Source organism: Octodon degus, unplaced genomic scaffold, assembly GCF_000260255.1.
Source record: "Octodon degus isolate 3935 unplaced genomic scaffold, OctDeg1.0 scaffold00255, whole genome shotgun sequence".
Taxonomy (NCBI): Eukaryota; Metazoa; Chordata; class Mammalia; order Rodentia; family Octodontidae; genus Octodon; species Octodon degus.
Genome location: NW_004524831.1, coordinates 1,315,562 through 1,342,743, shown reverse-complemented (window position 1 = coordinate 1,342,743; position 27,182 = coordinate 1,315,562). Strand labels below are relative to the sequence as shown.

At 40.6% G+C, this 27,182-nt stretch overlaps 1 protein-coding gene and 1 gene segment (V, D, J or C); both read left to right on the top strand.

Moving 5' to 3' along the window:
• The first annotated feature begins 3,294 nt into the window (after positions 1-3,294).
• On the top strand, positions 3,295-3,915 carry LOC111814015. The segment is given in 2 exon segments: positions 3,295-3,343; positions 3,425-3,915. Coding segments are annotated over 2 exon segments (537 nt in total).
• A 7,199-nt stretch (positions 3,916-11,114) lies between these two features.
• LOC101570128 (zinc finger protein 791-like) overlaps positions 11,115-27,182 on the top strand; it is a 19,357-nt gene continuing 3,289 nt past the window's right edge. Inside the window, exons 1-3 of the mRNA XM_023706408.1 lie at positions 11,115-11,246; positions 25,529-25,655; positions 25,841-25,901. Of these exons, the coding sequence (XP_023562176.1) occupies positions 11,175-11,246; positions 25,529-25,655; positions 25,841-25,901 (260 nt within the window). The 5' untranslated portion in view covers positions 11,115-11,174. The remainder of the gene's footprint in view (positions 11,247-25,528; positions 25,656-25,840; positions 25,902-27,182) is intronic.

Here is a 27,182-nt window from a genome sequence, read left to right as displayed (position 1 = left end):
TCCTGAATAGATCCAGAGCATAGGCCTGGTGTGCGAGTGAGACGACCCAGGGCTGCGGATCCTGAATCGACCAGAGCCCAGGCCCGGTGTGTGAATGAGACCGCCTGGGGCCCACTGGATCCTCATTCGACCCGGAGTGCAGGCCCAGCGCGGAACCCTTCAGCAGAACTCCCTGCAAAGAAGCTTGACGAAAGACCCACCCAGCTGATTCAGGAGCAGAACATCTTGCCAGAGTGACACAAAGGGTTCAACTCTAAGGGCTGTAGCTGGAAGAAGTGGAGCACAGCAGCCAGATCCAAGCAACACCCACCTGGAGGAATCTGAACTTTGTAGATCCGGACCTGGTGCTAAGGTAATAACTCTATCTAAGCTCTACATCAAAGGTCAAAAAACAGTGGTATATACAAAATGACAAAGAGAAAGAACAAAATGCAGTCTCAGGCCCTGAGTCCAGCCAGTACAATTGCAGAAGACACCAGCATAGAGGAAACTGGAAATCACACACCTGATATCTCTGAAATAATAGCGTTGGCAGTAAAGAAACAACTGCAAAAAGGTATAGAAGAAATCAGATCAGAAATAATTTCTGAACTAAAAAATGTAGTGATAACTATAATCAAAGAAGTATGAAGTGCTTCTAAAGAATACACTGATAAAAAAATAGATCAGAATATAAAAATGATGGAACCCCAAATAAGCAATTTAGAAAAGAAATGGAATGTATGAAACAGGTTCAAAGTGATAGATAGGAAATTAAAACCTCAATCACAAGCTGGCAAAACTGTTTGAGGGAAAGTGAAAATAGAATTTCTGACCTTAAAGACACCATTGCAGCTAGTGAAAAAGTAAAAAAGATCTCTTAAAAACAACTAGGATGCAGGAAAAAATAATTCAATACCTGCAAGATGATGCAAAGATGAATAATGTGAGACTAATAGACACCAATGAGAAGGAATGAGTCAGTACAAATGATATAAAAAGAATATGGGCAGAATAGTAGAAAACTTCACAAATATGGGGCAACAATCTAACAGTTACACTGGGGATGCATCAGGGGGACATGGGGACAACAAGTGAGGACATCCAGAGCACACACCAAGGACAACAGTAGCAGTAAAATAAACACCCGATATTGGATTACTTTCCCAAGTACAAATACATGAATGGACAGAAATGTGAATCAGAATTGAAGAAATGCAGGAGTGATAGTGTGGTCACTAGTATCCTCTGGGAAAACACTGAGGATCTTTATCACTGTATGTATCTATATAACTGTCTTTTCCATTGCTGTATATGTGTGTGATACTTATTTTTATTAATACAAGTTTACTGATTCATAAAAGGATACTAATTGTGCTTGTCATAGATACCCTATGACTATGCTCACACATAGTTACCTGTTATGTTTTTGAAGATCTAGATTGGAGAAGCTTTCTGGCACCAAATACAATGACATGATAATAACATGGAGACCTAATTAACCCCTTTGACCAGTACACACTGTGTGCATGTGATAAAACTTCACGATTAACTTTGCAATTAACTTTACAATTAAAATTGTACTGTGTACAATTGATAAGGCTGTAAACATGCATTCTTCTTACTACTCCATTCCCTAATTTGTACCTTTGGAAGCCGGAGGGCAGAGTCTGCATTGTAGGGGTCTCCAGTGGAGAGAGATGGAGCTGTCCACCACCACTCTCCACCACCACTTACCCCTGCGAGCTCATGCGCAGTCCTAGAGCTCAGAATGGAAGCTGTCAGGTGGGTTGTTCAAGGGGATTTTTCTAAGACAGGGATAATGTTTCTGTCAGCAGCAAGGTTCCTCCTTCTGCAAACCACTGAGAGTGCAGATTGATTGCCAGGCATTATGAATGTTGTTGTTGCTCCAGGGAGGAAGAAAATATGTCACTTAAACTACATTCTACCAATGCTGAACAAAAACTGGACACTTCAGACGTATGTGACTGAGTCCTTGAAGTTCAGTCAATGGCCAACACATGTGAATCAGTGAGCAGTGTTTATTTTTGTAAAGGTTCGTTTATTTATCTTTTTGGTACAGGCTCTTGCTATGCAACTTGGAATTGTAGTGATGCTCCCGTCAGCCACCCCAGCACTTGGATTATAGGCATGAGCCACCACGTCCGGTTTTAGTGGCTGGCCAGGAGCGCATGTGGTTCCAGGGCTGGCATGGCATGTGGTACTGGGGATTGAACCTGGGTCCTTGTGCTTGCCAGGCAGGCAATTAGACTGCTGAGCTATCTCCCTGGCCCTTGTGATTTTTTTTGTTTGTTGTTTGTTTGTTTGTTTTTACCAGCTTTCCTTTTCTGATTCTGAGGAGGGTCATACTCATCAATATTCTCCAGCAAGGTGGGAGCCGACAGGCCCAGGATGTCCAGACAACACCTTGGGCTTCTATGTGAAAATCAAGGCTTTGTTGCTGGATGCTAGTTTGGCAATTGTAGAAACTGACCCATGATCACCGTATAGTCAAAATAAAATGCATACTTCTAATACACAACGTATTTCCCCACCAAAGAGACCCTTTAATAACATATTCCTCAATGTAGATTACATAAAGAAATGTAAGTTCAAGTAACCTGAGCCACTCAAGTCCCTATTCATTTATTTATTCATATTTTAGGGCAGGGTCTACAGGGTGTTCAGGGTCTCACTTAAGTTACTTTTAACTCAGGACAAATGTGTCAGGCTCAGTTTACTCAGAACAACATAAGATTGCAACATGTTGTTTCAGCTATAATTTTGGAATATCTACTTTTTAAAATGAGCTTAGGAAAATGGAAAGGGGTTTGAGTTGGAGTCCCTCACTTGAGAGTACATGTACATATCCTTATTTTCCTGTAGTGCCTGTTACGTTGTGTGAATTCATCTATCTGTACATAAACAACCGCCCCGTACTGAGCATGTACCGTCCTGCTAATCTCTGGAATCTGAGGAGTGTTACTACAGCCCCCCAATTTTTCTTTCTGTCAATATATCCAGCTCCATGAAAGATTATCTGCCTTATGTAGTGTCCTGGGATAAGAGGAGCCTGGACTAGTGCAGTGGAGCTAGAGAGAGTGTGGAGCTCTCTGAGGGCACAACCAATATCACCCACTGAGGGGAGCCACAGGGACTGCCCTCTCTCACGCGTGCTTTTATATATAAGTGTACATCCTTTATGCAAATACCTAATTACACAGGCAGATCAAAACACAGAAAGCCTCTGTTTAAATTCAGCTTCTCCATCAATCTTCAAGCTAGCTCCTGGAGTTAGTGAACCTAACCAGCAAGAACATGGAACGGTCCTGGTTCCTGCTCTTCCTGGCGGTGGTTCCCAGAGGTGAACATTTCAGGGATTTGGACAGGAAGACATGGAGAAGCTACATTTGACCCAGGTCTCACTGTGGTTTTGTGTCTCCAGGTGTCCTGTCCCAGGTGCAGCTGCAGGAGACTGGGCCTGGCCTGCTGAGGCCCTCGCAGACCCTGTCCCTCACCTGCTCAGTCTCTGGCTACTCCATCAGCAGTGGGCACTCCTGGACCTGGATCCGCCAGTCTCAAGGGAAGGGGCTGCAGTGGGTGGGGCAGATTGACAGTGCTGGAGGCACAGTTTATGAGCCGTCCCTGAAGAGCCGAGTCAGCATCTCCAGAGACACGCCCAAGAACCAGTTCTCCCTGCAGCTTAACTCTGTGACAGCTGAGGACATGGCCGTGTATTACTGTGCAAGAGACACAGTGGGAGAGCTTCAGTGTGAGCCGAGACACAAACCTCTATGCAGGGACGTCCAGGACCAGCAGGGGGCGCTGAGGATTCCCTTAGTGCAAGAAGGGTCCCAGAAGCAGGTGCAGGGAAGGAAGCTGGGGAGTGTGTGCTTCCTGTCACTCTGGGTGACCTATCTGTGTGACATCATATGACCTGCAGCGACCTTGGAGTTCATCTACTGCACTGGGCTTATGAGTGATCACTTCCAAAGAAAATAAAGTGTATTTTATAAGGTAAACTTTAATTCACATGTGTGTTTAGTTATTTATGTTTGTATATGCTTTCTCTTTTTGAAAGCCAAAAATATCCTGCATCACCCAAAAGGGGACTGTGAATTTTCTCAAGGCAGGCGAATTTAGAACTTCAAGTCTTTATTGGCTAAAATTTTATATGCCCAGGCATTGCCATCCACCCTTGTAATGCTAGAGCTCAGAAACAGGGAGGTAGAAAAAATTGCTATGACTTCAAACAAGTCTGATCTACACAGCGAGTTCAAGATCAGCCTGGAATACATGAGACCCTGCCTCAAAAGAGTATAATAGTAAGCGCTAATTACTATTAATTAGTAGTAATTAATTAGTAGTAATTAATTAGTAGTAATTAATTAGTAGTAATAGTAGTAATTACTACTATTAATTAGTAGTAATTAATAGTTCCCCCGCTGAGTTCTTTGTGTCCCACCTCACACTGAGGTCCTCTTTTCATCTCTTGCCACAGTAATATCAGGCACTGTCTCTAACTGTCACAGAATTAACTTGCAGAGAAAATAATGCTAATTATTATTTTACTATTATTATAACATTAATAACATAAATACATGAATATCAATTTTTTTTGTTTTTGTTTTTTTTTTTGGTGGAATCGGGGATTGAACTCAGGCCCTTACGCTTGCCAGGGAAGTGCTTATTCCACTGAGCCATCTCCCCGACCCCATGAATATCAATTTGCTAAATGCATCACTATGAAGGGCATTTGTTGGATGAACAAATAGATGTTTCAATTTAGGGAATCATGTCCTTCTCATCCCTCTGCACATGGCCACATACAGCACGGCTCTGCTCACCCCTTGACCATCTCAGGAGACCTGCTCCCCAGGATCAGCCCAGCATGGAGCCCTGAGCTCAGGGGAGGAGGGAAGAGGACTCAGGACAGCTTCCAGGGACCTTTAGTGTGCTCTTCCCATGATGATAGCTCAGGAGGAAGAGGGCCTGTGCCTCCAACTGAGGAACTTAACATTTAGGTGTTTTATTTTGTTTTACTTTATTTTAGGGAAGGGTCTAGGGTCTACAGGGTGTTTGGGGTCTCACTGCTAGATTGGACTAATAGTGATCTACCTGTTTACAGCCTCCCAAGAGCTCGGATTACAGGCACATGCCACCACGCCCAGTCTCAATTGTTGTCTCAGCGCGTCCCGGTGACGGGGCTGGCATGGCAGGCCAGAGATCAAACTCCCACCCCTGTGTCTGCCTGAGCAGGCACTTTAATCCGCTGAGCTATTTGGCTGGCCATAACAGTTAGGTTTATTTCTATCATACACAGCCTCTCCCTCTCACTCATGAAACTTTCCATACACACATCCATTTCATTGAAGAAAAATATATTTAAAATTGAATACCTGCACTTTTCAACAAAATTAATTTTTCTTTGTTAGAGTTCTCTACTTAGTGTTTCAGTCCTTCTGTGGTTATTGGTTATTCATCTGAGTATGGTTTTTCATAAAATACTATATAGTTTCAATCAACTAATGTCCGTCTCCTGATAACAGTTTCATGTGAATCAGGAATATACTACCCAGAAGGAAATGACTCGCAGTCCCGACCGCTTCACGTTCACGGCTCTGAGGGCAGAGCTGAGGTGCTGTCTTCACACTGATATGATCAGCTTGCGATCCAGCTCGTCTTGCGAAGCTAAGCGATCCTTCCTTCCTGCACTTTTCTCTCCTCCTTGACTATAGCCAGCATCATCACTGACCTGTCCTGTGTTCAGGGGCTGAGAGTTCCTGTCCCTGCTGTGATGTCCCATGAGCACTTGTACCAGCCAGCCAGGGTGGACACACCTCCCAGAATACGCCATCAGCTGGAATGGAGCCAGCAGGAGCCAGCTCTTCTCTGCTGCCCCTTTAATTTCTACTTCAGAAAGCACTGAAATAACTGATTCTTAGTGGCACTTTCATTTTAGGTTTTATTTTATTTTTGTACCGGGGATTGAACTCTGGACCTTGCACTTGTCAGGCAGGTGCTTAAGCAGTTGAACTATATCCCTAGCCCTAGGGGTGAATATTGAGATGTGTGTTTAACTTTGTTCAATCAATCTTGACTGTAGGAACAGGCTAATGTTGATCTCTCAAGCTGCATATGGTTCCTGTTACAAACTCATAAGCAGCCCAACATTCATTTCCAGCATAAAAAGAAATAAAGAAAAGAAGAAGAAAGACCTGTAAAATCTGAACATTACTATGTTATATCACCTGAAAATGAAGGACAGGAAGATCCAACATTATTGAGGACCCCTGTGGGGAGCTTCCATTCTCTTGCAATGTGTTATGGCAGAGAGAGAGAGAGAGAGAGAGAGAGAGAGAGAGAGAGAGAGAGAGAGAGAGAGATGGACGGACGGACAGACGGACAAAATTACAGTTTAAGATGGCAGTGTAGGGGGAATCCAGGACAAGTAGTTGTTGATGAGGAACAAAAGGCCCATGAGTCAGTCAGAACCTTGGCATTTATTGACGGAGGAGGAAATTTGAGGAGGGAATTACCAGAAGACTCAGAAGGTAGAGGTGATCTTATGCTAAGAAGGATCTTGCCTTGGAGGGTCTTTGATCTTTGTGGTTTTAGAATTAGTCTAGTGAGTGGGAGCGGATGGCCCAACCCTAAAGAGATAATGGAAAATCTCAATAGGGTGATATCTATAATCCTAAACCTCTATTTCTCCCTTAGGCAAGTGTGCAAAATCAGCTATCATAAATCTGTGGTCCCCACACAGAGTTACTGGTGGCACCTCTGTCTTTGGTTCAACAGTCAGTGGAAGGGCACAGTGGAGGGAACAGTGACATGGTGATGCTGGGTGGGTAGAATATACCAGAGGAGCAGAGTGAGTGCAAGAGCTCCTCGGGTCACAAACCCCACAGGTTTCCTCCAGGTCCCTCGACGTTCTCAAGGTGAAGGTTGAAACAGACCCTCTGGGCTCTGACAAAGTGAAGGGAAGACTGACCACACAATTGCGTGCAGAGACTTCTCACACTCATGGAAAGGGCCTTTGTTCTGGTTTGTATCTAGATGTCCCACAAAGCCTCATGTTTTCAGCATGCTTTCAGAGACAGGTAATTTCTCATGGTGTTCATCTTCTTTCATAGTCTATATTCATAAAATCTTGTATTTATTTATTCATTTATTATTTGCTTGTATGTGGTACGGTGTCTCACTATGCAGCTCAGACTCATAATGATCCTCCTGTTTTCAGCCTCCGCAGAGCTGGGATTACAGGTGTGCGCCATCATGCCCGGACTCGATGTGCCCAGGGGTGGGGCTGCCATGGCGTGGGGTGCCAGGGATAGAACCCCGGTCCCTGTGCTTGCCTAAGCAGGCGCTTGGTCTGCTGCGATATCTCACTGGCCTTATATTCACAAAATATTAACGATATTACCTCACCATGTTCAGCACACTCATGTATTTTTGCTTCAAACTGCTTTCTTTGCCATCACTGTGATTTTAAAAATGTATTTAGTACAGGGTCTACAGGTTCTCACTACACAGATCAGACTCATAGTGATCCTCCTGTTTTCAGCCTCCCAAGCACTGGGATTACAGGTGCGCACCACCACACCCAGTCTGAATCACAATCTTTGGGGGCAGGACCAGCTTACATGGAGGGGATCGAACCCTGGTCCCTGGGCCTGCCTAAGCAGGCCCTTTAGTCTGCTGAGCTATCTGGCTGACCCCCATCAGTGTTGTTTTAACATTGTCTGGAAAATTCCTTTGTTTCATTCAAACTACTCTAAAAAAAAAAAAAATTGCCTCCCCCATTCACAAAAGTACTGGGATTCACACTCTCTTGTTATCTCACAGTACCTTGTCATTTTAAATTTTTTTCTCATATTGCTACCACTGTGAGAGTCACACTCATTTGATTTGGAAACATTTTATATGCTGAAAGAGTGATGATTACGAAGAAAGCTCTTTTGGAACTGGGTGTGGTGGCACATGCCTGTAACCCCAGCACTCAGGTGGTTGAGACAGGAAGATAGCTATAGTTCGAGATCTGCATCCATTTCTCTGTGGTCAGTCCTCCCCTACACCCTGTCAGAGTCCAGTTGCTCTGCTTTGATCCTCACCTTGAGATCCTCAAGGGATCTGGAGGAATCTGGTACGTTTTGTGACCCAAGGGATTCTCACACTCATTCTGGTCCTCTGGGGTCTTCCAGTCATCCATCACCACCATGTCACTGTTCCCTCCACTGTGTGCTTCCAGAGACTTTTGTTCCAAGGAAGTAGGTGCCACCAGTAGTGCTGTGTTGGGGATCGCAAATTTACAGTGGCTAATTTTGCATGCTTCCCTAAGGGAGAAACAGGCTGGGGTTATAGAGGATACAAAGTAAGCACAGGGCCAGCCTGAACTGTGCGGTGAGACCATGTCCCAAAAAAACCAACAACAATCCCCAGTCTGCCCTGCCAGCCCCACCCCCAGGGCCCACTGAGACAGCGATTGAGACCCCGTGTTGTGGCATGCACCTGTAATCCCAGCACTTGGGAGGCTGAAAAACAGAAAGGATCGCTATGAATCCAATCTGTGTAGTGAGTCCCTGTAGGCCCTGTACTTACTACACAAACAAAAACAAAAGCAACAAAACTCTTTGGTGTCTTTAGCTTCTCATGGTTCAAACTGATAAATTCTCTTACACTTGATAACTTGTGCATGATAACTTACAATTTTCTGATAAGCCAGGTGCTTGTAGATGTTTAGTAACGCTGAAACGTAATGCCGTGGAGTGAGAGAAGGCGTATGGAAATGGTTTATTTAAACGAAACTTGGGGCCAACGAGATAGTTCATTGGACTAAGTGCCTGCTTAAGCAAGTGCAGGGACCAGGGTTCGATCTCCAGCACCACTTGTGGCACCAGCTCTGCCACCAGGTTTGGTGAGCCAGACACGAAGTCTGGGCACAGTGGTGCATGCCTGTAATCCCAGCCCTGGGGAGGCTGAAAACAGGAGGATCACTATGAGTCAGATCTGTGTAGTGAGACCCTGTACAAAATACATTTTTAAAAAAGAGACCTAAATCTTGTGTGTTTATGACAGATAAAATGGTGGCATGGAGAACCAACTTACAAATAGAAGAGACAGCATGTGTATGTCAGGGAATATGCAGATGGAAATATCATAATGTTACTTTGATTCAACTTGCTCAGGGTGACCAGAGTGTTTCCCATAAAACATTGTCATATGCAGCGTCCCATCATTGTGGATATACTTCATGGGTTCTTCTCAATTACTACCCAGAAGTGTAACTGATAACTTATAAAAGGCCTTTATCAGCTTGCAAAATACTGTTGAACAGGATTACAGATGGCTGTGGCCAAGGGCTTGTTTTAAGCATAAGTTCATGCCCAGATGTCTACATGTAATGAATTAGTACTGTCTATATACCTTGTGGAGGGAAAGTCAAAATGATATGCAAAGAGTTGCTTGGGTCAGATCAAAATATGTGCACATGAAGGAAATCTGTTTAGAGTATTCATAGAGAAAATTCATTTGTATGGTTTTCTGAGGAAAGTACTGATGTACTTGAAAGTTTATTGATAACAGATATCTAGCAGGAATTGTATTGTTTTGTTATTGTTATTGTTACAGGGAGAAATATCTAACATACAAAGCATAATTTATTATACCTCATTATTTCAGAGATTGCAGTCTTTATTTGATTGCTTCTATTGAAAAATATCATGGTAGCTAGAAATAAAGGACAAGGGGCAGGCTAGATAGCTCAGCTAACTAAAGCACCTGCTTAGGCAGGTGCAGGGACCAGGGTTCCATCTCCCCACCCCCACCCCCACACCCCGCAGGTGGTACCGGCCACGCCCCCAGGGTGCGAAGGCGATTGAGGCTGGGCGTGGTGATTTGCATCTGTAATCCCAGCGCTTGGGAGGATGAAAACAAAACAAAACAAAAAACAAAAACAAAAACAGGAGGATCGCTATAAGTCTGACCTGTTTAGTGAGATCCTGTAGACCCTGTACTAAGTACATTTTTAAAAAGTAAAAGAAAAAAGAAATAAAGGACAAGGATATCTACTTTGTTAGAGCCAGATCCAGAGAGAAGAGAAAGAGGTTGAGAGAAGTGAACCAGGGTCCCTATTGAGTCACTCAGGTCATACCATTATGACTCAACCAACACACCACAAAGTGTGTTTTATTAATATCCTGTACATCACTCAAGCCAAGCAAGTCACTAACGTGAGTGTATCACCTGACTCCAGGTAATTTTTAAAGGAATATTAATGTTGAAACGTGGAGAATTTCAATCTGTGAGGAGCCACGGCAGGCCAGGTGAGCTCACAGTCCTTTCGTATCTCAGGCTTATCGCCAGGAAGTGATGAGATGCATCACATGGGGGACTGTTTCAGCAACCTTTTGGGCCTCCGTGCTTAAAAATATAAACATATTTAAGTATTTTTTATGATCCTGGATAAAGTATAAATCTTGTCTGAGGGAGTTAGAATGCTTGCTTTTCTTTCATCTACTTTAGTCTTTGACACAATATAGCTATCATGCAACTCGAATTTGTTTGTAAACGCAATAATTGTATTCCTCTTAGAGAGAGGCCTGACATTCATTTTCATGAATGAAAATGAGTAGATTGAGAGACAGTGTGAAAATCTTGGCAATGAAACCGACTGCGTCATTGCCAACAGCAGGCCTTCTCTGTATTGCATTTTGTCCTGAGCTGGCCTGGATTCAAGATATTTTCTCTCACGGGAGTGACTTCCATGGGACATTGACCCTGGGATCTATTGCTCACATTTTTCACTCATTTTCAGGAAGAATTTAGAGTTCATTAAGAAGCCAGGACAGCTTTGAAACAAAAAGAGTAAAGCCCTTAAAATGCAAGTACTAAAAAAAAAAAAAAAAAATGCAAGTAGTCTCAGGCGAGATGAGATTGACACATGGGAGAGAGACTAGTCCAGAAGTTCCGGGGGTACAAGCTATTGTTTCATCTCCATCCTTGCTGGAAAAGGTTTGTTTTTCGTTGCTGTCAGATAATAGAGCAGGAGCCAATCAGCGATGAAGGCGGGGAATGGCTCAACTACCCAATCAGGCGGGCCGAGGGAGAGGGCACTTCCTGTGTCATGGCGCCAGCTTGCCTTCAGTGAGTGTGTTATTTAGAGTAACCTGCTGACTGGCCCGCCCTTTTCTGTAATGTCTACTGACCTGTCTGCTGGCTGTGAGCTACACTGGAAGGATCCCGGGAGACCCTCAAACCACGCAATGGTGATGTTGTGGGACGGGAGGTGGGAATGGGTTGGAATAAGGTGCGTCCCAGATGTCAGTGGTCGGAAACAGCTATGGCAATCTGCACTCCCCGCTTAGATCCAGATGCAAGATCTTCCTTGTCTTTGTTGTTGCATCTTCGTCTGCAACATGATCTCCTTTGCCCAGGCAGGGACAGGGCTGTGTGCCTGCATACAGTGCCAACGCCGACCCTGCCCGCCTAGAATGTCTTCTTGGTTGGCCCCTGGCACAGCTGTATCTCCAGCAATCTAGAGCTAGCAGGAACTTGAGGAAGCGTTCAGTTAGTTCTGTACTCAGCAATGAAAAAAAACAAAAAACAAAACAAAACAAAAAAAAAAAAAACACTTTAATTTTTTACGTGACTCCTCTACTTGAAGTGATGTTGAGTGAACACAGTTCTTCCTCTCAGAGCATTGAAGGATGACGTTGCAACCCAAAGAAGGTTAGGAGAGATTTCATTGAAAATAAAAAGAATGATAGCTCCCTGATTTCCAGAAGTGTCCAGAGTGCGTGACTCTGCCCGCTCAATACAGAGCTAAGTATAAATAAGCAGAGCACAGTAAATGCTTAGTTGTTTAGTGGTCACCAATCATAGATGGCTCTGTGGATTTAAAGCAGCCACTTGGGACTCAGGCTTTCTGACTAAATTCCTCAGAACTGTTAAAGTGAAACAGGGATTTTAGAAAAGGCCGTTTATTTTTTGTTTTTGATTTTTTGGTACAAGGAACCAAACTCATGACCTTGTGCTGGCCAGGTAGGTGCTGTGCCACTGTGCTACATCCCCAGTAGGAACTGGGAGTTTACAGAAATAGTGGAAGGTTAATATGTCATTTTAATTAATTAATTAATTAATATTATTTTCTTTTTTTCTTTTTTTAATTTATTAAGAAATAAATAGTAATGAGACAGTTTCAAAACTGGTTAGTAGGGCAGTTACAATAATTAAAACATTGCATATTGTTGTCTTTGTAGTAGTTATTCATAGTACAAGATGCAGACATGATATCCTGTCCAAACACTATTAGTACAAATCTTTCTTCTTATTGAATTAAGAGAAAGTGGCTGTATATCTATCCTATTTTGTATGTACAGATACAAAATGGTCCTTCATTTATATCCCCCTTTTTTGTTTAGTTTTGTCAGAGATGGGTATTCCATTGCCATTTAAATATTGTAGGTGCCTGAATTCAGCAAAATAATCCAATATACGCCAGTAGTCCATAACAGTAGTGGGTTATCTGTAGGACTGGCAGTGTCAGAAGTTGTTAATATTATTTTGAGCCAAGGTTTCACTGTGCAGTTCAGGCTGGCCTTGAACTTGGCAGCAATCTTTCTGCCTCACCCTCAAGTGATGAGATTAGAGGTGTATCTTGCCACTCCTGATCTTAGTTTGTATTTAAAATTCCTGGAAAATCAGAATCTTAGTAGAGAGTAGCTACAACTCCTTTTAGTATGGAGGGGCTGTATTCCCTGTCATGCAAAGTTTACTCTTGGTCCAAATTTCTAGGTAGTTGTTTATTCTCATTTTAATTCTTATCGAAATGACTAATTTGCAGGTCTGTCTCAGGCCTTTACCTAATTTATTCCCTAATAAATTATTGTTTACATTTAGACTCGTTAAGAGAGGCTTCCCATAAAATTTTTGTTGTTGTTTTAATTTAGTACAGGGTCTCACTACACAGATCAGACTCATAGTGATCTTGTTTCCAGCCTCCCAAGCCCTGGGATTACAGGTGTGCACCATCACGCCCAGTCTCAATTGCAGTTTCAGCGCACCCTGCAGTGGGGGGGGCCCGGCACAGCAGGCCAGGGATCGAACCCTGGTCCCTGAGTCTGCTTAACCAGGCGCTTTAATCCACTGAGCCATCTGTCTGGCCCTTCCCATAGAATTTACAACAGTGAGAAAGATGGAGGGGATGTGCAGAGTTGTAATTGTGTGTTAAACCCCCACTGAGATTGAACTGGGACATCTACGGGGACGTATACATGTGATACTGGCATAAATGGAAAAGGAAAGGGACATCATCTCTGAAATAATTGCTTTGTAGTCTGTGGACAGTTTCCAGACTTTGTTTTATAAATCAAAACATTGAATGATCCGTTTATAAAATGAATACTGAAGTAGGAGTAAATTCCCACAGTTAAGGTCTGTAGGCATATGAATAAATAGAGTAAAAAGTGTTTTGTTTTGGTTTTTTTGAACAGGTCAGAGCAGAACGGAGTAAAAGTAAATGGGAAGGCAGGAGATTTTGGAGAATGGAAAAAATCATTAATTGCAACAGTAAATTTCTTCAGAAGTCAGATTGTTCTTAGTGTGATGACAAATTAAGAATTGTCTGCTGGCCTGTTCTGAGATTGGATCAGAGGTCACAGACTTAAAGAATGGAGGAGAGCATAATAATAGAGAAGTATTTCTTCAGTTGGGACTGTTGAACTCTACTAATCATTTTTGCAGCAGAATTAGACATTGGGAGGCTAATGTAGTTGTAGGATTAAAAGTAGGGCAGACATTATCACTGATACAGAATGGAAAGGTGTTTCTCTTGGATACAAAAGATTTCGAGGTGTATTTGATCTCTTTCATTGTACAGGGAGTGAACTTTGGAATTTTATCCTGAGACATCTCACTCCCTAATTTATCTCTTCTCTCCCTTTCTTTCCCCTCCTCTCCCCTCCCCTCCCCTCCTCTCTCCTTTCTTTTAAAATTTTGAGTACAGATCTTACTGTGTTGCTCAGATTAAGGAGAAAATTCTCCACCTCCCTGACTACAGGAAGACAGACATGTGCTACCTTGCTAGTTTAAGACTGGGGTTCTTCAATCTCCATTATATACCAAGATTTTAGTGCTTGGATAAAATAAACGTCAGTGAGGCATTGTGGGGCACACCTTTAATGTTCAGATACTTGAGAAACTTACAGGAATATTAAACCATCAAGCCTAACTTGCATAACTGAGCAAGCCCCTTTGTCATCATGAAGTAAATATTTTGGGGTGTACCTTAATTGCAAACTAACTTGTCTAATGTATGTCAAGGCCCTGAGTTAGGTCTCTTGTGATAAAGAGAAAAAGGAAAGGTATTTAGTGCAAATCTTCTGTGTTTTGTTTTTGTTTATGTATTTGGTACAGGGTCTCACTACGCAGCTTGGACTCGGTGATTCTTGCATTTTCAGCCTTGCCAGCACGGGGATTACATGAGTGCACCACCACGCCGGGACTCAGAGGCTGGCTCAGTGTGCCTGGGGGCAGAGCCAGTGCAATATGCGATGCAGGCGTCAAGCCTTGGTCCCTGTGTTTGCCTAAGCAGGTGCTTCAGCAGAGCTATGTTGCCGGCCCTCAAATCTTATTATTAATGGTGAAATTTACTCATTTTTTCACACTGAGGGTACATGGTACAGTAGCAGTAATGAGTCACTGCTCTTTCAAAAACAGGACCCCATGGGTGAACAACCAGTTCACTTGACTTTGTGTTACATAAATTTACCCCAATACAGAGCAGATTGTGTATTGAGCAGGTCCAAAGGAGCCAAGGCTTAGCCATATTTGATTGATCACATATGTTCTGTGCCTTCTCAATGCATTTTAGCTTCTGTTACCCTTGGGTGATAAAGATGTAGCATCTGGACAGTCATGTGTTGAACTCAGCATACAGCCCTCTGTAGAGCATGAGCTACACTTCATTAGTTCTTGTTTTGAACGCTGTAGTAATCAGATTTTCCTGAGCAGCCAAATTAGGAGAGCTGCTTAATACTTTTTGGAGAAAAAAAAAAAATTTTTTTTAAATTATGAAGAGCTGCCCCACATTTATCACATTGTCTGAACTAGTCACCAGGTCAAGGGTACAGGATGGAAATTTTCAATGAAAAGACTCAGGGCTCAGTAGGTAGAACACAAGATGCTGAGCTAGGTGGAAGAGAAAACATTTCCATTTCTAGTTTTACTTTATGCTGAGTAGAGGAACTCTTCTAACTGCTTTTACCTTGGATTATCATCTGCGTTTCTGGGCCAGGGAGTAGCTCAGTGGAATAAGTGCTTGCCTGAGAAGCGCAAGGTCCTGAGTTCAATTCCTGGTACCACCAAAAAAAAAAAAATTCATCTGTGTTTTTAGTTCCAAGCCTGTATCTGTACTCTATTTTCCTACACTTAGAAAGTATACAGTTCCTATGTGCAAGACATATTGTGTACTAGATTCTTTTATCTTCATAATGACCTCACGCGCTCCACTTGTATTTGAATTAATACTTCTTGGTGAATTACCTGATACAGCAATTGAATACATTGTCATTTCACATAGCTGAAATGGGACAAAAGACGCACTTGTGTCTTTGGATAGACAGCTGGATTCCTGTAGTGGGCTCTCCACTCCACTGGGATACCTTAGTTCCTTTGTTTATAATATGTCTGTATTGGCAGTCTGTGTACATTATTTCTGTTGCTCATGAAGACTGAATTATGGAGCAGTTAACAAGAGTGAGGTATGCAAAAGGCCAAGACTTCATGGGCTGGCTTAGGAAGTCCTGGGAGGTAAAGGAAGCAAAGAGAGAACTCAAGAATTTAAAAGACAAGAAAGTACAATATGAGGACCAAGTATCTTTAATGTATTCAGATGGAATTTGTATACTGTTACACTGTAAACATTTTCAGGGATAATTTATTGGTTTTGGATGTGGTGCCCTTACTAATATCTACAAATTATTGCAAGTAATCTTTATGAACTAATTTGACTCTATACCTACAGTTGTCATTGGTGTATAATAAAGTCTTTATCAGCTTACATAAATGCTGTGAAAAATTCAGCAGCTTCTCAGGGACCTGGGTTCAATCCCTGGCATGTTGTGCAGGCCCTGCCCCTGGGGCATGCTGAGATGTGATTGAGACTGGGCGTGGTGGCGCACATCTGTAATCCCAACACTTGGGAGGCTAAAGACATGAGGATCACTACAAATCTGATCTGTATAGCGAGACCTTGTAGACCCTGTACTAAATACATTAAAAAAAAAAAATAGCAGCTATCTGCAGCAGTGAGGTTAAGTATGATTTCAAGGCCAGATGTCTGCTTGTACATTTATCTTAGCTGCTTAAAGAACTTGTTCTGAGGAACACAGATTTTGGGGAGACCCAGAAAAGTTGTTGAATGTGGTGTGCTTAGCCTGAACTCCAGAAAATTGCCAAATTTAGGACTAATGTGGAACGAAGCACAGATAACATAAAATGTCACACACAAGGAGGGACAAATAACAGTGATTTTCTTCACAGCACATCCAGCAGATGGGTAAGATAGTGTTTTCTGTGTCATACAACAAGCTCTTCAGCTCTGGAGACGGGAACTAGGTGTCTAATAATGTCATTGAATTCTGACATGATATCAAGTTAAAGTCTGAATTCACAGGTGGGCTTCCGCAGACCCACTGGAGCTCTTAGATGTTAGGCTAATCAAATTTATTTATTTATTTTTAAAATATATTTAGTACGGGGTCTACAGGTTCTCACTACACAGATCCGACTTGTAGTGGTCCTCCTGTTTTCAGCCTCCCAGGTTCTGGGATTACAGGTGAGCACTACCATGCCCAGTCTCAATCACCTGTCTCAGCTCACTCCCAGGGCAGGGGTGGGGCTGGTGTGGCACACCGGGGATTGAACTGCGGTCCCTGCATCTGCCTAAGCAGGTGCTTCAATCTGCTGAGCTATGTGGCCAGCCTTAGGCTAATCAAATGTATGTTCCTGTCTCGACTGGACTGCTTTTACTCAGTGAAACTGTCTCACAACCTATATCCCTGTTGTTTTATTCTAATTTCTGGAATGAATCATAGAACTCCGGACAACAGTGAACTTTTGTGCATATTTCAGTGGATGGTGAAAGAACAGGTGTGGACCTAGAATATTCTATCTGGAGATTTCAAAATCTTTATCATCTAGGTATTAATTAACCCTCAAGTTATGGTTAAAACATAGTTTAAGAGTTTTTGAAGAAGACTTTGTTTTGTACAAAGTTAGTTAGCTTTATTTTTCTTTGATTAACTCAATGTCAGTTCTCTTTTCCCCTTTCGCAGACTGAGTGGGAAGACAATATTTCAACCCACTGGATAATTACAAACAAAATTGCTCCCCCCCCCCCCCCGGAACTGGGGTTTGAACTCAGGCCCTTGCGCTTGCCAGGGAAGCGCTTATTCCACTGAGCCATCTCCCCAGCCTCAAAATTACTTTTAAACATTTCTTTGTCTTTCTTCATGTCAGTTCTATGCTATCCAAATGCTACCTGGGTTACCCGTCATCTGAGCATCTGGCATAGCAAACACAGCATTTTCACTTGCAAGATAGCAAGCATCTTAGAAGTTCTTGGGTCCCAGTCCCTGGGTTATGGCCCAGTAATGTAATAATCTATGTGTGTTTTCCTAATTTTTACTCAACAGGCCATAAAGGAAAGCCACAAAGTCACTAATATGTTCCTAATTTGTCACCATATGTCCTGAAACACAGCTTCAAATGTGAAACTGAAACTGAAGGAAGTGAGCAAGGCTCAGGAGGATTCCATAGTAGGGCAGTTACACATTTTCAAAAGGAGAGGAAATCCTAAAATGCTGAGCATTTTTGAAGTATATGACTAGGTTAATAGAAATGTGGAGGCGTCAGGAGATAGTATTTTAAGTGGTAAACACAACATGTAAATTCCCAGGCACAGCGTCTTTTGAGAAGTTTCAACTAGAATGACGAGGGAATCAGACAGAGTGCATTGGAAAAAGTGAATAATTCCCACTCGATTCATTGACCTGTGCATTTTGTCATACGAAAAGTTTTCTGACTTTGTTTTTATTCCAGTATGATGGATGATTCCAGCACATCACACATGCTAGTCAAGCGCAGTACCACTGTGCTACAACCCCTAGTTCTCTTTTCTAATTGTGAATATCTCCCAATATGTTCTACTTCATATGTAAACTCAGCAAAGCAATGACACGTCATGCTTACGGATGTGGATTGAGAATCTGTGTCTCATTTAACTTATGAATGTTGGTTTGAAATTGGTGAATAATAGACGCTTTGCAATAGGAACCTAAGGCCAATGACTTCAAGGAGAGGCTTATGCTAAAAAAGCAAAGGAATGACAACGTACATTTTATTTCATTTGTTCTTGTAAGGATTTTCCCCATTAGTTGGTATACATGATAATTACCTTTGTAAGGACTTAAAAGATAAGTAGATGAATCTAAGGCTGGCAAAAGGGGAGCCTGGAGAAGAAGGAGAAATAAAACCCTGAGATTTGTTATGCACATGTGTCAACTCCCCACAAATGTAATCATTGTGCAGTACACACCATGTATTAGTAAAAGTAGTAACTTAAAAATTTAAGAAAATAAAAGAGTCATAGAAACTCTTGGGTCATAAACTTTAAAATATGGCACAATCATATACTATGTGTGTCCTTTTATTTCCTGTGATGTCACAGGCCATTGAGTCCAGGCAAACCAAATATACATGACCTGTACATCTAACATGTCTGACTACCTTAGTGTTTTACTTCAGTTCCACTGTGTTCTGCCATTGCCTGGATCCAGGTTCTTTATTGGGTTTGGTGGTTTTCTTTGTGTCCATGAATCTGTGAATAGAAAGAGCCCACAGAGTACAGTGAGGAGACCCAAGCAGCTCTGCAAGTCTCGCAGCATATCCTGCTAGAAATAGTCAGTATTCTGGGAGAAAGCCTGAGTGGGGAAGGAGTTTAGGAAGCCTGAGTTTGGGCTCTGGTCAAGCAGTGTATTATCTGTGTTGTCTCTCTGGCTCAGGGGGCGGGACATGAAGCAGCCTTGCATCAGTGAAGGAGTTTAGGTTGCATCAACAGTCAAATCATACATGCTGGAGGCTAGACTCCCCCTTTGTCAGGTGTCTGAGTCACAAGCTCCCAGTGTGGTGCTGAGAGACTCCCAAGCTGGTGCAGCCTGACTAGCTCTGTGGCTTCTATGGAGTGGTTGCCTGAGAAGGACCAGGGAGACCTCGGTCAGCTATTCATTTTAATGACAAGAACGTTGGAAGTATTTTTCATTGAAAATGTGTGAAGGTCATTCTGCAAGGCTTTTTTGGAAGTTTCTTGCCCTAGATAAGTATATATGAATTTAAGATTGCAGTCAATTACACACTATGTGTGTAATATAATTTTTAAGTGATAGATTAGTACAGTTGTTAGTGATTGATACATACTTCCTAGGTTCTAGAGGAAAGAATCTAAGATTATCATAATTTCTGCACCATAGGACTGCCTTTCCCTTTTATCATAAGCCACTGTGAGACAATATATCGATTTCTACTAATGGTGCGACTCAGTGTGCCATCGCTTGAGAGCATCAGGAGGACTTAGGAGAAACAGCATCCCTTGCCTTGGACAGCACTCTTCATTTGAAGCAGTGCGCTGGAACTGTGCTCTGAATTTGTCAACATTGTGGTCATTTTGCTTGGTGCATTGACATTTTTTGTTGTAGATTTGGTTAGTGCCACCATTTTTTGTTGTAGATTTGGTTAGTGCTCAGCAAACAATACACATTTGCATTCCAAAGAAAAATTGGGGAAACTTAGAGGCCGCTCTTCAGATGATTGGGGGTGAATATTTGTCTCTGCTCTGTATTGAGAATGGACAAGAGAGCCATTTTATCCTGTGACGATGATGGAGTAAAGAAGCCCAAGATTGAAGTTTCCTGACTTCTCATATTTCCCTGTTTCACCTTCTGTGATTGAGCTACTCTGGGCTGCACTGAGAATTTTGTATTAACCTCAATTATTAACTCATTCCACTTCCAAAGAGTGGAAACCAAATAACAGGGCTGCACTGAGAATTTTGTATAACTTGGGAATATATTCAACCTTCTGAGCCTGGCAGTGAGGCAGATTTGTTCCCTAGCAAGCTTGTCTTTTCCTTGTTTTGCATCAGCTTTCTTCCTTAAAATACAAGTTACCTCAAGAACTTAAGAATTGCATGTCAGGGCCAGCCAAATAGCTCAGCGGATTAAAGCACCTACAAGCAGGCGCAGGGGCTGGGGGTTCAATCCCTGGGGCCTGCCATGCCGGCCTAGCTCCTGGGGTGCACTGAGATGGCAATTGAGACTGGGTGTGGTAGTGCGTGCCTGTAATCCCAGCTTTTGGGAGGCTGTAAACCAGCAGATCACTATGAGTCCGACTGAGTAGTGAGACCCTGAACACCCTGTAGACCCTTCTCTAAAATACAAAAAGAAAAGAATTGCTTTTCAAGATTTCATAAGATTGTGATTTTCATAGTGGAAAGCTGAGTGTGTAATTGACTACACTTGAAGAAACAAAGAAATGTTGAGATGTAATTATTTATTTGCATTTATATAAATTATGTTTAAACATCCACAAAATCAAAATGGAGATGAATGTACCTCCACTACATTTCCCTTGTTTCGTGTCACTACCTTGTGTGGTGGCCTCAGGATAGTTTTGTAAGCTCTTTGACCCATAACAATTTCATCAAGAAAAATGTTATTTGGTTGCAACACTTTGGAATTGGAATAAGTTAATAATTAAAGTTGGGGCAGCCAGATATCTCAGTAGACTAAAGCACCTGCTAGGCAGGTGCAGGGACTGGGGTTCAATCCTCACAGGCATGCCATACTGGCCCTGTCCCAGGGGCATGCTGAGACTTCAACTGAGACTGAGTGTGGTGGTGTGTGACTGTAATTCCAGTGCTTGGGAGGCTGAAAACAGGAGGATCTCTATGAGTCCTATCTGTGTAGAGAGACCCTGTAGACCCTGTACTAAATAAATATGTTTAAATAAAGAAAAGAATTGAGGTTAATATGTGATTATCATGACATTGGAAACATTATTCTAGGTTTCTGTTGGTTGACCTCGTGGACACTGCACTGTAGGGATGTTCACAGTCCAGCTACTTCACTCCCCTATTGCACTCCCTGAGTTGGTGTGAGTAAAAATGTTACTGTTGATTTTTCTGCAAGTGACACTGAATTAGAATTTTTGATCAAATAAGAAAAAACAACTGGTCTGCAGAAGATAAAAAATTCAAAATTTGTTCAGTTGTTCACATACAAATTTTTTAGATAATATTTTTGAAGATATGTGCTGTATTGTAGTTTGCCAATATGAGTTTTATTTATAGTTGTCAATTTAATATATTTTATGGCTTTGTACTTATTACAGCTCTTTCATATGTGGTTTTAACATTTGTGAAAATGTGATGCTGTGGATTTCATATGGTATAATGTTTTCAGTTTGTAACCCACTTGGTTATATCTGATACATATTTCCATAAAAAATGTGTGTATTTCTAGCTAGAAATGGCCCTATGGTATAGTATCTTATTAATTCTATTAAATTTTTAACAATTTAATTTTTTCAACTTATATTTTGATGTTATATGCAAGTGAAGACAGTTTTCTGTGTTTCATTAATCTCTCCCTATTGGGTTTTTTTTTCCCCCTTGTGTTTTTTCCCTCTTACAAGTGAAAAAATAGGGACCGGAGAGATAGCTCAGTAGAATAAGCGCTTGCCTGGCAAGCACAGGGTCCTGGGTTCAATCCCCAGCCCTGAAAAAAGAAAAAAAAAAAAGTGAAAAAATAACAAGATTTGAAAAAATAATAATAATAACAAGGTTTGAATGATTATGTCCTATTCCAATGTTTCCTTGTGTTTTGTCTGTGTCAATTCATATAATTTTAAGACTTACGTCCAAGATTTTATTGCAGTAGACTAGACTAAGTTTTCAGTAATGTCTTTTATACTTCAGTAATTTTTCTATTGGTATTTATAATCTGCGTGAATGTTAAGCAGTGAAATGGCCTATTTGTGGAGTGATTTTCATTTTTATATTGCCATTGTTTTCTCTGCTTTTAAGAAGTTGCTGTCTTTGTTCTTTTCCTATATGTACATACTTTATCCTTAATTTCATTAGAAGCATTCATTTCTAGATCTCTAAAATAATTAGATGTACATTCACTTTTGTACATTATGAAATCCTTAATCATCAGGCTTTTCACTTGAGATGTGTCATTTAAAACATGTAATTGAATTTCTAATTCCTCCCCCTCCCTCCCCTACTAGTTATCTCTCTCGATACTGGAGGTTGAATTCAGGGCCTTGTTCATGCCAGGCAAACACTCTACCACTGAGCTATATCCAGCCCTGAATTTTTAATTCTTAGGAATATTCTAAATATGTTTCTATGATTTATTTCTAATTTTATTCCAGTATTGTGCAAGAGCTTGCTTTGCATGACTTCCATTCCTTCAAGGTGTTATGTTTTTTGAAAATGGTCTAAGAGAGTGTTTCTTGTGGTTTTGAGAGAGAGGACTGTGTACCATACAGTTACATATGCTAAAATATTATGCAATACCTCATAAATGATATTGATTTTATTTGTGACTATACAGATTTTTCTGCCTTCTTCAGCTAATTACTGATGGAGATGTCTTGAAGTTCTCAGGCATAGTTGCAAGTGAATGATTTCTGCCCTTACGTTCATGGTTTTTGCATTGTGTAGTCTGATGCACTATTTAGTGGCACATACATTCAGAACTGAGTTCTTCCTAGAGAATTGCCTTTTGCATTATCATCTGATCATTAAAATCCTTAGCTAGAGGTACAAATTGAAAATCGTCAGTTTAAAATACTTTCAGCCTATTTTTTTGAATCAATGCTAGACTAGTGAGTCTTTGCGTAGCTTCTTACTTAATCTATCCTCACTGGTGTCAACATATGCACACCTCCTGTCCAGGTTGTCATAGGATATGCACCATAATATCCTGTGTTTAGAACATTCCATCATTGGGCCTTGGGTAATAGGTGATAAGCAGACTATCAGACTCAAATCTTTCCTTCCTTACTGATGACCAGTCTCCTCCTTTGGCAACTTTACCTAATTTTACCGTAAGTGATTTTCCATGAATAGTGATGAATATTGTTATTCTCCCCTCCCCTCAGAAATTTCAGTAAATATTACAGGAATTGCACAAAGAATTATTTTGGGAAGTTCTTTTCCCCGTCACTATTCCCAGGTGCTGTTATGTGTATCGAAAGAAAAGTGCTTTCTCCTCAATTCCATTGGTCATGAGGCTCAAGGGTTAAAAAACAAAATAGCACAATATATTCTTTGGACATTGAAAAAGTCTCTGGTCTTTCAATTTTGATAAACTAAGTAAAAGACAAGTGTGGAGTATATTAGTTGGATTTTCATTGTTGCATAAGTCTTATTGTATTCTTTTCCCACACCTCAATCTTCTTTGGTTATTTTCTCAAATAAGATGTAGACCTTGTTTTATATTCAGTGTTTCCCTTTAGTCCGTTATGTTGCAGTTATTTTTTTAGGTTTGTGATAGTGGATCTTTGTATATAAAATCTTTGAGATTCTTGCTGCTAGCACAAAACCAGTTGGTGTTGAGAAGAATGGTGGTACCGGGTGGTTAAGCTTCACGGAATGCCTGGATACTACCCGACTGAAGATGTGCCCAAAAAGCTGGTGAGCCACGGCAAGAAACCCTTCAGTCAGCACATGAGGAAAGTGCAAGCAGTCGTCAGTCCCGGAACCATCTTGACCATCCTCACTGGGTGCCACAGAGGCTGGAGAGTGGTTTTCCCAAAGCAGCTGCCCAGTGCCTTGCTACTTTCTAAATTTCGAACTAAGAATCTAATTACATAACTGATGTGTTTATAGGAAAAAAAAAAAAGAATAAAGTGTAGAATTAAAAAAAATAAATAAATAAAATCTCTGAGTTGCATACATAGAAAATATTTTATTCTCATCTTATTTCTTTCCCATAGTTTTCATAGACTTCCGTTTCTGCTCAGATGGCGCCTTCATTTTCTTTTGAAGATTCTTTTCTAATATTTAAAAGTTATTTCACTGTAAAATCCAAAGACATTCAAGCTTAACTTTCCTATTTCAATATATAATTTATGTATGTAGAATACCAAAGTAGACAGTCTAGTTTTTCAAGTACATACCTGTTTCTCCCTGAACCTAAACGAAATGTAGTGAAATTTCTTCTAGAGATGTTTGACAGCAGCTGCATCATGAATCAGTATTCTGTGTAAATGTGGGTTTACAGAAGGATGTTGTTCTTTCCCGAGGTCCACTTGTCATTCTCTCTACTAATCATCCACGTCATTACAGGTGGAATGTGAACATTTTTGTGTGTACTCTCACTGTCCTCACAAGGTGTTGAATGGTGTTGCTTTTTCTATTATATATTTTTTTCTATTATATTGAATAGCTATACTTTTTAAACAGATCAGAGGTGTGTTTTGTAAGTGACAAAATAATTTTAGTTTTCCTTTTTGTGGATAAAGCCGATACAAGGTCTCACTTTGTAATTTTGACTGGCCTTGCAGTTACTCCATAGCTAGTGCTGGACTTTGAACTCCTGGCAATCTTCCCACATAAGCCTCTCAAGTGCTAGGATTACAGGTACCCACCACACCTAGCTGAAGTTTTCCTTTTGTCATTAGTGTCTAATTATTTTGTGATCTCTTCATTCTTAGTGTGTTTAATGTATTTCATTCAGATTATTCACTTCACTAGTCTCTCAGGTAATAGAATTTCTTATGCCTGAGTGGAAGGTGTTCATTTCGTGTCCCTGACACAACATTGTATAAGACAATGTGGCACCCCTAGACTTGCTATAATCATACTGTCCTTGCATTAGCATTTTAATTATTATTCACAAAGCTTAATGTTTAATTAAGATTTTCCATGAAACCAGATTCAGATTTCAAAATTCAGCCTGAGACCATCAAAGAAAAAATGACTTCATTGTAGGAATAATAGATTGGTAAAAAGGTGTCATCTGTGGTCTATCAGAATCAGTCATTGTATTTTCATCTGCCACTGTGCTTTGTGGATGGTTTACAGGCTTCCTCTATGAGCTCTGATTTAAGAACTAAACAAATAGAACTTGTGTTGTTACCTCTACCAGGTAACCAGGATTACCATTCTGCTGTTGCTGTAGTAATGAGTTGGAATCTAGAATTAGAATTGCTGTATAAAAATAGTTGCATTGGGGCTGGGGAGATGGCTCAGTAGAATAAGCGCTTCCCTGGCAAGTGCAAGGGCCTGAGGTCAATCCCCGGTTCCAGAAAGAAAGAAAAAAAGAAAAGAAAATAGCTGCATACTCTTGGGTTTGGTGACCAAGACATGGAGTTTATATTTGAAAGAATGAACCACAAGTCAGCTTTTACTAGAGGAGTTCAGATATCTCAGGGTGTGAGTCTCAACCTTCTTTCAGGAAATATATATGTGATTATTTAGGAGGCAGTGACCCTGGAAGATGTGCTTGTGAACTTCACCCTGGAGGAGTGGGCTGTGCTGAATCCATCTCAGAAGAAGCTCTACCAAGATGTAATGTGGGAAACATTTATGAATGTGACTGCTATAGGTAAGGATGCCATTATTTTCTCATATAATGAGAGCATTCATTTTTACTGATTGGTACCAATTCATTAAATAAGATGTGAAAGTATTTTAAAGCCTATCTCATCTGTTTATATTATACCATTAATCTAACTGCTAATTTTATATAATGAAATGGTGACTTTTTCTATTTCTATGGCTACGATTCAGGAGGTACCTGGGACAACCAGCAAACTGAAGACGGATGCATAAGTAGCCCAAGAAATCTGAGGTAACTTGCATTCATAAGGAAAAGGAATATTTTCCAAATGTCGATATGTAAGCAGAATTATTACAACCAAGGAAACTCTTCAAAGGAGGGTTTCAGATTTATTTAACTTCAGAGAAATTCTCTAGATGTGCATACAGGCTGATTGTGTATAATCCCACAACTGAATAGAGAAATATCCCAGTGTAGAAAGGCTAAGTTAGTGATATACAATGAGAGACACTGCCTCATACATTGGTATAATTTTGTTTCATAAATTACATCATGAATATGTATGAAATTGCATTCAAGTATTGTGTATAGGCATATATGAAAAGACTAAATTTTGAACTTTGACAGGAAATCATCTTCAAAATAGCGTATATGTGTATTTGTATGAAACATACATTATCTACAAAATTGCTAACATGAAAGCAGAGTTTAAAATGAAAAGGAATGCTAATGTTGTAATAATAGATGTTTAACACCCACCAGAGAATTGGCTATATTCATGTTTTAAATTCTTAGAATGTGCCTCCTGTGCTCTTGATAGGAACATAAAATAGAATTATTTTGATAATCAATATATGGATGTAGTTGATCCAGCCAAACTTCTTTATGTATATTTTGAAAGCACTTAAAATTTTCATAGCTTACTGATAACATGCATATTCATGCTCAGAACAGCATATACATGGCTATAGCTGACTTCTAGAAATAAATTACAACACCTAACCTCTGGAAACAGCTTAGATATCCATTATTTTATTCATAAAGCGAACGCGGGAAAGGTTCAACATGGTGAAGCTTTCTGATAGTCCTAGCACTCTGGTAAGCTGAGTCAGTAGGATGACAACGTAAGATTCACCCTGCCCAAATGAATGATCAATGAGAATCTCTCTCAAGTAGCAATAAAGAAACTGGAAATGGAATTTAATATTAAGACCCTTTTAAATTCTCAGCACTGAAAAAAAATGTACTATATATTCAGCCATAATGAAGAATATCATATGTTTTGGAAAATAAGAAAAAGGAGATGGGACTCCATCTCATAATGTTAAATGAAACAATTCAGACAGAGAAAGTGAATTATCATTTTTTCCTTTTATATGAGATCCCAAAATATAAATTAGGGAATAAAATTAAGGAAAAAAGGATAGAGAACAGAAGGCTGACTTGTTGGAGATTGGAAACATGAGAAAAGTAAGGAGAAAAGAGGGAAGTGATACAGGGAAAAAATGTCAAAAATGATCAATATGTTGCATGGAGATATATATCTATATATATCTATATATATCTATATAT